The sequence below is a fragment of the Hermetia illucens genome, chromosome 2, assembly GCF_905115235.1.
Source record: "Hermetia illucens chromosome 2, iHerIll2.2.curated.20191125, whole genome shotgun sequence".
In the NCBI taxonomy this organism is placed as follows: Eukaryota; Metazoa; Arthropoda; class Insecta; order Diptera; family Stratiomyidae; genus Hermetia; species Hermetia illucens.
In genome coordinates, this window is record NC_051850.1 from 9,161,778 (window position 1) to 9,174,073 (window position 12,296).

The 12,296-nt window shown below is 44.6% G+C and overlaps 1 protein-coding gene across 1 annotated transcript in view; it reads left to right on the forward strand.

Annotated features, from left to right (window-relative positions):
• Positions 1 to 12,296, forward strand: part of LOC119647591 — a 67,048-nt gene that overhangs the window by 6,601 nt on the left and 48,151 nt on the right. Inside the window, exons 6-8 of the mRNA XM_038048605.1 lie at positions 10,863 to 11,006; positions 11,334 to 11,525; positions 11,714 to 11,809. Of these exons, the coding sequence (XP_037904533.1) occupies positions 10,863 to 11,006; positions 11,334 to 11,525; positions 11,714 to 11,809 (432 nt within the window). The remainder of the gene's footprint in view (positions 1 to 10,862; positions 11,007 to 11,333; positions 11,526 to 11,713; positions 11,810 to 12,296) is intronic.

The window sequence follows — 12,296 nt, forward strand, 5'->3', positions numbered from 1 at the left end:
CACCTTTTGTTGCTTCCATTGTTCGCTTTGGTAAACATATATTGTGTTTTCCTGACTCCCACTTTCAGAGCGATGTTTGAGATTTCATCCGGCCCTGTGGTCCCATTTTCAGCATCTACCACTTCACTACCACTAGTACCTATGCGCCATCGTCCGCTAGCTCCCCATCGCCTCCCCATGCGCCACCGTCCGCAGCTCCCCCATGACTTTCCGAGTTGCTCGAACCCCTCTTCTACTGTTCTGCGCCAAGCATCCTTGTAGTGAACCGCTCGTTGCCCATCTTAAAAAAGTGTGATCTATTGCGTGGCGTAGCCAACAATTCAATTTTCGTCCCTCTTAATGTGTGAGCTATCCACTGCCCTTTTCGCCTTCCGATAATAGTGCCACCTTCGGCAGAAATCACGCTTCCAAAATTATAATTTGATCGACACCTTCGATGCTCCCCCCGTTAATGCAGATAAGTAGGTAGGTATGATGACCCGTCAGAGAGAACCTTGATTTTTTTGGTGTTTATCTCCAGTCCAACTCTACTTGTTTCTCTTTCCAAATCCAGAGCCATTTGGCCAAGGTGCATGACCCGGAGAGAGAGCAAACAAATATCATCTCTGTGTTCGAGATTTTTGAGACAAAATGCCATCATCCATTGAATTTCTCCAAGCCCTCCGAATGAAACAGCATGAATACCGACACCGAGAACAAAAAGAAATAACATCGGTGACAGGATGCAACCCCGGCGAACTCCACTTTCCACCTAAAAATTGACCTCGGTGCAGAACATAACACTTTGCGCCATCATACGCTTCTTGCGTAGAGCATACCAGATACACTCTCTGTTCACGCTCTAAAAAGCTTTCATGAAATCGGAGAGAAGCAAGCGAAACCCCGCGCATTGTTCCAAAATGATCCGTAGGGCTTTGCAGTGTTCAATGCAGGAGGATCCGGAGGGGAAACCAGCCTGCTCTCTGTCAATCAAGCATTTCAGATGTTCTTTGTTGCATTCCGGAATTATTGTAGTCATTATCCTTGCAACGGTAGGGAACCGGCAATAACAATTTCTCTCTTGTCATGGCTTACACTTCGCTAGATTTCTCGAAGTTTCACTCTGTTTGGAGTCCGAGCGTAGCGGTCCGTAATGCCTTCAACCCCATCCATTCATTGATCTGCTTCTACGAGTCCGTAGTCACCCAGATCTTTTGATTTGACTCAGGTACTCATTCTCAGCTAAGTCAACTGATATCCGTCAAATCATGATACAAATTCCACTGCCACCAGTGAGATTTGAACCGCGACCTCCCTATGAAAGCCTCAGCACGCTCTGCGCTCGATGAATGTCTCACCAATGACGAGATGGTAAAATTTTCATAAATCCACAAACCTCCGACCATTATCGTTACGGCAACCAAGACCGTGTTTCCCCATCACATTTCCGAGCAAAGGCCTACCTTGGCATTCAGACCACCCATCATAATCACAATGTCACCTTTAAGAAGCCTCCCCTGAACTCCGTGCAATTACTCGTAAAAAGCATCCTTCTTTAATACGCCGGAAATCACCATGGATGCGTAGCATTGTACAATTATAATACTCCTTAACCTGTAGCGGAATCCTGCAATCTGAAGTCTGTCAGAATCCGGCTCCCAGGTCAAGAGAGCGTGTCTTGCGGTAGCCGTCAGAAGCAACCCGACACCGGACTCGCGTCTGATATCACTTGGTTTCCCAGAGTAAAAAATCACCATTAGTCTGCCAATAGGGAGAGGACTACTCTCCAGAGTCCCATCACCTTACTTCGCTTGGGCCCAGGATGTCCAACTTATATCGTTGGAATCCCTAATCAAGTTTGAGAAACCGAGCATTCTGAGGACCCTGAGTACCGTTTTCGAGGAGCTCGCGCAAATTCCAGAAGCCAATCTTAGTCCGTTTTCGATAGCGAAAAGTCGTAAGCATGAGGTCAGTCCCTAACTGAGGTTCTGTTGGCAATAAAGTTTCAAAATTTACAAGTTGCTAGCCCACTAACTTCTATCCCTTTTAATCGCCTTTTACGGCAAACAAGGAAGACTTTGAATGTATTGTTAAGTCCCAAATCACACTTGAAATTTCTCGAATTCAGGCCGGTTTCTCCAGTATCCGAGGGAGCAGATTCAGAATTAGTTGCGCAAAAATCTATATAATACAAACATTATATCTCCTGCAATCACCTTCTTCGTTGCTTCTACTTGAAGACTTACCAAGGGTTGTTGTGTTTCACCCTAGATTCGCTCATCGGTTGTAATCCCCGTTGGGACTCGTCTCTGTGATTTAACGTGGGTACCTGTCTCAGGGACTTAATCCCACGGTCTTCTTAAGACACGGATTGATTAGGTGACCACTATCAAAAACCGGCTGTGACAAGCTACAACGGTACCAGTCTATACAAAACGCATGGCTCAGCATTCATACTGGTGGATGCAAGACCTGCCTAAATCTCTACCGAACTAAGGAGCACGGCACCCGTGTTGAAACGCAACACCACGTCGAGGCCCGAAGGTCTCTGTTTGCTTGAACGTAACCACAACCCCATGAAGCTCCCACTAGAAAGCCAACGGCAACAGCCGAGCTGAACGCATAAACAGCAGGATTTCCCCGAAGGATGTGAATTCAGTGGCTTTCCCGGTTCCCATGGTGCCAGTATACCCCTGGTAAGATTTCGTGACCTATTACCACTTCAGATGAGTCACCGTGCTACTCATCCTTTGGTGCATTCGCCTACTTCATCATGGCCGGCAAAATGTGATACAGCGTCTCCCGGTGCCACCATTATGGAGGTTCTCCTCGGCCACTTGGTTTTGGTTCGGCCGACAGAGCTGCCTCCCCATCTTCCTCACCGACACCTGTATGCACCTCCCCCTTGGGACTGCAACGCTTCACAGGTCTGGGATCTGGTGGAAAGTTTCTCCAAGTCCTTCCACCCGACTACCACAAAGTCCTCGTTTTAATCGTCGCTGCTGTATCTAATGACACTTGGGTTACGCCGACGTAATTTCTAATTTATACGCTTTGGAAATTCCAGCTTTCCTTTATTGCCCTTTGGTTGATTATTGTGCATTTCCGGAGTATTTCCCTGATTGTTTTGGCAGGATGAGCATCGAGGTGTATAAGACTTCATTCTACCGCCTTGTTGGTGAAATTTCCGCGCCTGGTGCGTACTGTACTTTTCGAGTTCACAGACCTGTTGGTGCTCCCAGGCTTCCTTTTTCCGTCTGTGAAGTCGCTTCTCCATTCGACGGAGTTCGTGATAAGTCTCTGCGCTTGCCCGCGCTAACATTGACTCCAAAGATTCCTTGTAGTACATTCCCCAAGACTCCTCGTCGTTTCCTGGTTTCAATTCAGAATTGCATCGCGCCTATCGTTCTATCTTCATCATGCTTCACTACCTCTGGGCTGCGTCCTTCGTTTTCTCGCAGTCGAAGGCTCCTGATTGACGTGACGTTCTTTACTCTATTGTAGCGTCCAATTGGTGACTTGTTCGTCTTTCGGTAGCAGGCACTCTTTGGTGATCTGATGGTTACGACTCTAACTAAGCCATCGCTTCCAGGATGCAACGCTATGATTCTGCCCAGTGACCAAAGCATTGATGGACAATTTTCAATTCTGATGAACACCAAGTCTCCTTCATGAATCTCTTGGTTTGCCGTAAACCTTTTGCCCTCTGCTGCAATTGCGTCAAGTACTCCAGATTCTATCGTTGCCAAAATTGTTGCTTTAATTTCTACCCCAACGGCCATTTATGCGTGAGACGACCTCAGTGTTATCATCTGGTACCTCAAACAAGCATTGTCTGGTTAAGAAATGGCCTGGAGTTAACGCTGTGAAATCGTTAGGGTCGCTGCTGACCGATGTTAAAGGTCATGAATTCATGCAGGCTTCAATTTGCGCCAGCACCGTGTACATTTGTTTTGAATATGTGCCGCTACATAGATTTCACCGCGGTTTCCCAGATACCGCAGAAGTGAGGGCTGCCTGGTGGGATGAATTTCCAAATTATATTGCTTCCCGCGAACGTTACCTGCGCTTCAGCGACCATGCTCTTGAAATTCTTCAGCAATATTTTATTTGCTCCAATGAAATTAGTTCCATTGTCACTGAACAGGGTATGAACCATTACTCTGCGTGCCACGAAGCGTCTATTGGCCGCGAAGCATGTATTTGCTGTCAAACCACTTGCCAATTCGAGATGTACCGCTTTCGTAGCCAAACAGACGAAGACGAAGATGTATCCTTGCAGTAGGCTGGATTTTGGAAGCGGTTTCTTGTTTTCGAATCCTTGATCAATATTCGTACTCATCAAGGACGACTTGTCATTATGGATTTCCTTGTTGGCCGTGGCTATGTCGGTGTACACAGTTGTTTTTGACCATTTATTGCAGTCTTCTGATAACCACGTTGGTCCTTCCCACCATAGGCTGTTTCCTATTAAATCCTGAGGAAAGGGACCACGAGATGGGCGACATCAGAATTCGAATGTATCAGGCTGACTCGATTAGTGACAAATATTTTCCATTTAAATGCTTGTTTTTGAATCCACTGGAGAACAATGGTGGAATCTGTCCAACAATATGGTTTGATGTAGGAACATATGTGTACCTCCAATGTAGCTTTCATGAGTTCGGCCAATGAAACTCCTCAACACAACTCTAATCGAGGAACCGATAGCACCTTCAAAGGAGCCATTTTAGCTTTAGACTTGAGTAGCCCTGTTGCAAACGTACCATCCGAACCCTGGATACGAACGTATATAACTGCTGCGTACGCGGACTCTGATGCATCACAGAATCCATGAATCTGAAGACGATCCATAGCCTCATACCGTAACCAACGAAGAATTGACAAGCGAAATGCCATCCATCTCGTACTGAGTTCGTCGTCAATGAGCTCATCCCAGCCCGCATAACTGCTGCATTATCATTTTTCCTATTCCAATTGCCGCTTCGTCATTTTTCTTTCGAATTCTGGGTTCAAATTTACTTTCAAGGTGAATGCGTCCTTAACCGGATTCCATCGTAGAACTATCTAGGATCGAAAATCACAACCGATAACAGCTACGATGATGAAATCCGCGCATGGTTGTTGTCAGCCAGCAGAGCTTATTTCAGCTTACAAAAACTGTTCCGTTCGAAACGTCTTACAATAGGGTCAACGCTCTTACTGTACAAGACAATGATCTTGCCAGTTCGCATGTATTCCTTGGAGACTTGGGTTCTTAGCAAGAAGAATTGCGAACTCTTGGCCGCGTTCGAGAGAAGAATCCTCCGAAGAATTTTTGATCCCTTACATGAGGATGGACAATTCCGTAGCCTACATAACGACGAAACCTATGAGCAATACCATGACCGTCAAGTTGTGGATAAAACCCGGGTCAATAGGATACTGTGGGCGGTCACTTAATCCGTATGGATGAGGCTGATCTAGCCCGGAAAGTCCATAAGGGCTATGGGTCTATGGTCGAAAAAGAAGACGAGGCAGACCCTGCCTAAAATGGAGCGATGGCGTGGGTCAGGACGCCAGACAGCTTTTAAGGATATCGAATTGGTGGACCTCGGCGCAATACCGGGATGTCTGGAGTTCGTTATTAAGGCAAGCCTAGACCGGATACCGGTTGTTGGGCCATTGATGATGATGATGAAATCCCCTTCATAAACACCGGGCATCTGTAACTGCCTGCGATATGGTCGATGTTGCCCTCCTGTGTTTCTCTGCATATCAGGTATTTGGGATACCCATTGCATTCTTCGGCAATGTGCCCTTTTTCTCCGCATCTTCGGCAACTTACGTCCTGTCTCACCTTTACTTCCGCTGCTTTGCCCAGTGACGACTCGATCTTCTTATGTAGATCATAGGACTTACTCTCCCCAGGCCTAAGCTCAAGGAGCAAATCGCCTTTCTGCGTGCATCTTATCCGGTTCCGGTGTTCACCCATCTGGCTGTGACCTCTTTTGCGGCCTACCTTTTCCTCCTTGTTTAGTCCAAGTAGACTCACTGACGCGTATCTCCTGATAATTCGGTAGATTTGCACCGGGTAAGTTTGCTGAATGCACCTGTTGTGTTATATCCTTCTAGCGCTTTGAATTCCGCTCTGGGGATTCTCTATTATTGTCCCTATGCCGTTTGCGGGGCTCTGATATTTCTTTTTCGTCACGAAGGCGACCCACTGCTAGGTTAGCAGCTCTCCGAGTTCCTATCAGGTGTCTTTTTTTTCCGATAGAAGGTGGAAAGTTTCAAAAGTTACCGCAGGCTCCTGCCACACGATTATGTGGGACTCTTACCCACTAAAACCACGTCCTTCTCCTTCCACTCTCCCCGCGGGACTCCCATTTGGTATTACTTCACGGGGCGGGATCAGAATTTATTCTGCGCTCATGTTTTCGTTGTTCGTGTTCCTCTCGCGATCATTCTTTCGGATGATTTCTTCCTGCCTAAGCTTCTTCCCGATGACTGCAATCATTTTTTCGACTTCGGTCCATATCCCCTTGGCTTTCACCATAAGTTCCATGATATTTTCGGGTGTAAAGTGTTCCCCGGTTGTAGTTTCTAATGTAGCCCTTTGGGCTTCGAATCTGGAGCAATGAAAAAAGACGTGTTCTGCGTCCTCTGCAATATTTATGCACTTTGGGCAATATGGCGAATCATCTTACCCAAATCGATAAGATATACTCGATAGACTCCGTGTCCGCTCAAGAATTGAGTTAGGTCGAAACCTACTCCGCCGTGGAGTCGCTCGATCCATTTCCGGATATCCCATATGATTTTGTGAGTCCAGCGGCCTTTTTCTGACTCGTCCCACTTCTCTTGCCATTCCGCAACAGTTTCAGTTCGTGCGAACTGTCGCCGACGGGCAGTAGATTCTCCGGTGATGTACGTTCGGGCGTAAAGTTGTCGTATTCCTTTCGCCAGAATCTCAATCGGGACCATTCCTGCTATCACGCAAGATGCTTCATTAGATATTTTTCTGTAAGCGCAACATGTTCGGAGTATACTTATGCGATACGCAGCTCCAATCTTTCTCTTATTTCCTATATTTTCCAGTGCATCTGCCCATACTGGGGCTGCATACAGTAGGATCGAACTGACCACCCTCGAAATTAGGAGTCGACGGCTCGGCCTTGGCTCATCTATATTTGGTAGCATTCTCACACCAGCGCGGTGGTTCAGTGGTAGAATGCTCGCCTGCCTATCAGGTGTCTGTCTGTATGTCTGTCTGTCTTTCTGCCGGTCACATGCATTTTTCTCGGAGACGGTTATAGCGATTCACACCAAATTTGGTGGGAAACTAGGAACTGTGAACTCTCACGCGTACAGTGGATTACATAATTCCACAGCGAGTTTAAGGGGGGTCCCCATACATTCAAAAGGGGGGTATCAAATGAGTACATTTCATCAAATATGGTCATGTGGGTAGCAAATCAAAGGTCTCGATCAGTACTTTCTGAAGCCGGCCTTAATTTTGACATTTTTCGAAAGGTGAGGAGTGCGGGGAGTCGAAAGTGATCATTTCTTTAGCGGACCTATTTTCGGAAACTACCCAACTGAAAAATCTGGGAAAAAAATGAAGAGACTGCCACCATTTTGTACCTAAGCTCCGAAATACCCATACCGATACCTGTTCAAATAAAATTAATAATAGTATGTTGCTATAATTTTTAGTAAATGGCAGTAAAAGCCCCCTTAAGTTCATTCTAGTACCACGAAATTTTGCATCAACGTAAGATATAACATAGGGCATGGTGGAAATCACGCTATTACTGACAAAGTTATAATAGGCTTAATTTGTTGCTTCTTTGCAAATTCAAAACTTTGAATGTCAATATCACCTGAATATGGATGTATATGTGTACATATTACGTGCTACGTCTTTGTAAAAGAAATACTCAAAACCTCTCAAACCTAAAGCTTCCACCTTCCGGTTTCTCGACTTGTTAACTATACAAACATATATTTTTCCTGTTGAGCAACTAACGTTTTAATATACATCGAAGTGCCTGAGGGTTTCCCCCTATTCTCCTCAGCTTCGGCAATGCGAACTGTAGAGTATAGCGATCCTTGCGGCATAGTCCCCTATGGCCTGCCTAAGATAGAGCGACGGGGTAGATCAGGACGCCAGACAGCTTTTAGGGATACCGAATTGGTGGACCTCGGCGCAAAACCGGGATGTCTGGAGTTCCTTATTCAGGCAGCCCTAGACCGGATACCGGTTGTTGCGCCGTTGATATAATGATGATATCCGGCTCGATGGACCAAAAATGTTTGTTACATATATCTTCCGTAACAAAACTGGTTTCAGTGCCATGAAGACCTGATGAGCTGATTTTGCACAAAACCTTAATTTGTTGTATAATTCAAGCTCCCATTAAAATCATACTAAAATTTCAGAAAAATTGTGCAATATCTTCTTGTTAAAAAAAAAACAAGTCGGGAAATCGGAAGCCGGGCGCTTCAGGTAGGAAAGGTTTTGTTTGCTTCTTCTGTGAGTATATTTAAGTGTAGAACTATCCCATTTGTACGTAGCCTGTTATGTACGAGGGCGGTCCGATAAGTACTTAGCCTCTCCGCCCGATGGCGCTACTATCGCAAGAAGTATTTACTGTCGTGTAGAACATTCTCTTAGACGGCTACTGTCAATTTTAGTCGAATAGGACTTGTAGTTTTGTTTTTAGCGCGTGTAGAAGCGGGCGTGCGGGCGAATTTTAGAAAAATGGAAAAAGAACAATATCGGTCGGTGATTCGATTCTTGTTTTTGGAAGGGAAATCGCGCAGCGAAATCAAAGAACGCTTGGATGCTGTGTACGGTGACGCTTCTCCTTCGATGGCGACCGTCAAAAATTGGTTTAATGAATTTCAACGTGGTCGCACGTCAGTTTTTGATGAGCACGCCCCGGTGCCCCGAAAACGGCTACTGCGGAGAAGAACGTTACAAAAATCCATGACCTTGTATTGGCAGACCGCCGATTGAAGGTACGCGAGATAGCCGAGACAGTAGGCATCTCAAAAGACCGCGTGGGTCATATCCTGCACGAAATTTTGGGCATGAGAAAGCTGTCGGCGAGATGGCTGCCGCGTTTGCTCACTCCGGACAACAAGCGCAATCGTGAAACCACTTCAGAGCAGTGTTTGACGCTGTTTAAGCGCAATTCGAAGGAGTTTCTTCGTCGTTTCGTGACCGTCGACGAAACATGGATCCACTGGTACACTCCAGAGACCAAGGAACAGTCGAAACAGTGGACTTTACCCGGCAAACGTGCTCCCAAGAAGGCAAAGACTGTGCAATCGGCAGGAAAGGTGATGGCCGCCGTTTTCTGGGATTCACAAGGTGTGATCTACATCGACTACCTGGAGAAGGACAAAACGATCACAGGGCTGTACTATGCCGAATTATTGAGCCGATTTGACGCCGAATTGCGGAAAAAACGGCCGCATTTGGTGAAGAAAAAAGTGCTCTTCCACCACGATAACGCACCGGCTCACACTTCCGCCGTCGCCACGGCCAAATTGGTCGAATTGGGCTACGAACTGCTGCCCCATCCACCGTATTCCCCAGATTTGGCCCCGTGCGACTATTATTTATTTCCTAACTTGAAAAAGTCACTCGCCGGGCAGAAATTTGAGTCGAATGAGGAGGTTATAGCCGCCACGGAAGCCCACTTTGCAGACCTCGAGAAAACGTATTTTTCAGACGGGTTAAAGAAGTTGGAGCATCGCTGGAAGAAGTGTATCGAGTTAAAAGGAGAGAAATAAATCGCCACTTTTCAAAAATTTTCGTTTTTTTTTTTTTGGTAGGCTAAGTACTTATCGGACCGCCTTCGTATATGCATTTAGCATGTCTGACTACCCACTTTAGTGTGATATTGATATTCAGTTGCAGTAAATTTACACGGTTAAGTCAACTTTGAGCTACTGTAACTTTGATTTTGATCAAATTTGGAGATAATATGCTTCATATTATATTCTATACTGTTACTAACTTTTATTACTATGGGATACATTTAAGGGGGGTTTTACTTAATTTCCCCGAAAATATGGTAATATACTATTATTAACTTAATTTGAACGGATATCGATATGGAGAGTATTTTCAGTCCAGGGCACCATAGAGAGGCAGCTTCATTATTTTTTCAGATTTTTCAGTTGGGTAGTTTCTGAGAATGGGTTCGTTAAATAAATCATCACCTTCGACCTCTCCCACTCCCCGCCTTTCTAATAAATCTCAAAACTAAGGCTGGCTTCGAAAAGTACTAATCGAGACCTTTCATTTGATACCACACATGACTATATTCTGTGAAAAAATTGTTCACACCCCCCATTTTACATGTATGGGGACCCCCCCTAAATCTCAACGTAGAAAGATATCACTCACTGTATGTCTGGAGATCCACTGTTCCCACCTTCTCACCAAATTTCGGTATAGCCGTTTCTGAGAAAAGTGCGTGTGACAGACAGACAGCCAGGCGGACAGACATTGAACTGATTTTAATAAGGTTTTGTTTTGCAAATAATGAACTAACGTTAAACTTGCGAGCGTCACACTATACTAAAGGTGGCTCAGGGTTAGAAGGGTTGGACGTCTCGTACATATCTTCCCCATCCTTCGAAACATTCAAACTTTACAATAATGATGTAGCAACCCGACATTGAGAAGCCATAACTTTTTAAGAGAGGTGACCCACGGGGATGAAGTTGAAAATTCAACCTTTACCTTCTGAGAAACAAATTTCTAGAAATATATATAAAACCATTCAAAGTAAAGATAATCCACCAATGCTCAATATAGCCCTGCAGTTAAGCAAATTTCAGGCTTCACAACATTTACTGGTATATTTTTTGTTTATTCGCAGAATTGTGGTTCGCTATCAGATGGTACTATATACCCAAATCCTGAGAGTCAAACGTCATATTATCAATGCATCAATGGCCAGCCGATCCTCGCGTCTTGCTCCCCCGGCTTCATATTTAATTCGCAATCAAACTTCTGTGTCAACGTGAGTATTAACAATTTTAAGATTAACTATTTATAGATAAACAATTATTGTCTTTATTGTGAAATTATGAGTATTTCCTCTGTTAGCCCAGGTCAAGTTGTTCTTCGTATCCAAGAAGACTATACACAGGAGGTCAAACTGCCTTGGCATGCGTTTTGATGGCCCAGAAAAAGATGAGGTCCAGTGGGCGGCTTTCCAGTCAAGCTTGGATGGTTAATTTCTTTTATCGCTTTTACTTTCGAGTTCCACCTCCTGTGTGTAGTCCGCTTGCTCCTATTTGTGACGAATCCTGACATTATTTTATGAAAAATATTTACTTATTCACAGCCTTGTGCCACAGTCAAGGCTGGCACTGCGATGAATCCAAACGATGATACGAGCTACCTCACATGCGTGAAAAATGATGATGGTATTTGGATATGGAATGGTGTCTACGAAAAATGTGGGGCAGGCGACAAATTTTATCAAGCTTTAGTTGGAGTAATTGGTAATGGGTGTTACCCTGAGACATCTATTGAGGTAAGAACCATTTAGAAACCCTTGATGAACAATTTATTAACTTTTTTATATACGCCTACATTTTCCAATTTCATTTCACATCTTTTAACGTTTTCATGAGAAATAAAACTGCCTTTCTGATACCCGGTTATCCCTTAGATATCCAGTTCATATCGATTAATAATGGAAATATTTCATTTTTATTTCAGATATGTCCTCCCGGACCATCTTCAACAGGTATTAAATTATACCCAAAAAGTACTTGTCAGGTTACAAATGTTTACATAGATTGTTATAATGGAGAGGCAAGTGTCGTAAAGTGTCCACACGGCAGTCTGTTTGAGTACGAAGCATGTCTGGCGGCCACTGGTGTCTGCCCATCAACCGACCCTAATATACAAGATTGCATGTGCAATTGAGATAATCTAATGACACGAAACAAATGCAAAATATATTAAAATTACATTGAAAATATATATAGATCTAAAAAGACAAGGAGTTGATTAATTTTCTTAAGCCTCTTTAAGGGGGTCATCCCCTGTGTCGGATCCGCGGAATTGATTTTTTTTTTGGCATCAATTAGATTCAAATATCACCATCATCAACGGCGGAACAACCGGTTTCCGATATAGGCCTACTTTAATAAGGAACTCCAGAAACCCCGGTTTTGTGCCGAGGTCCACCATTTCGATATCCCTAAAGATAATGGACGAGCAGTTGGTACAATTTGCCCCCCCCCCCCCCCCTTCTTCCTTCTCCCCCTGCAGCTTTTTGTTAAGAAAGAGCTCCTAG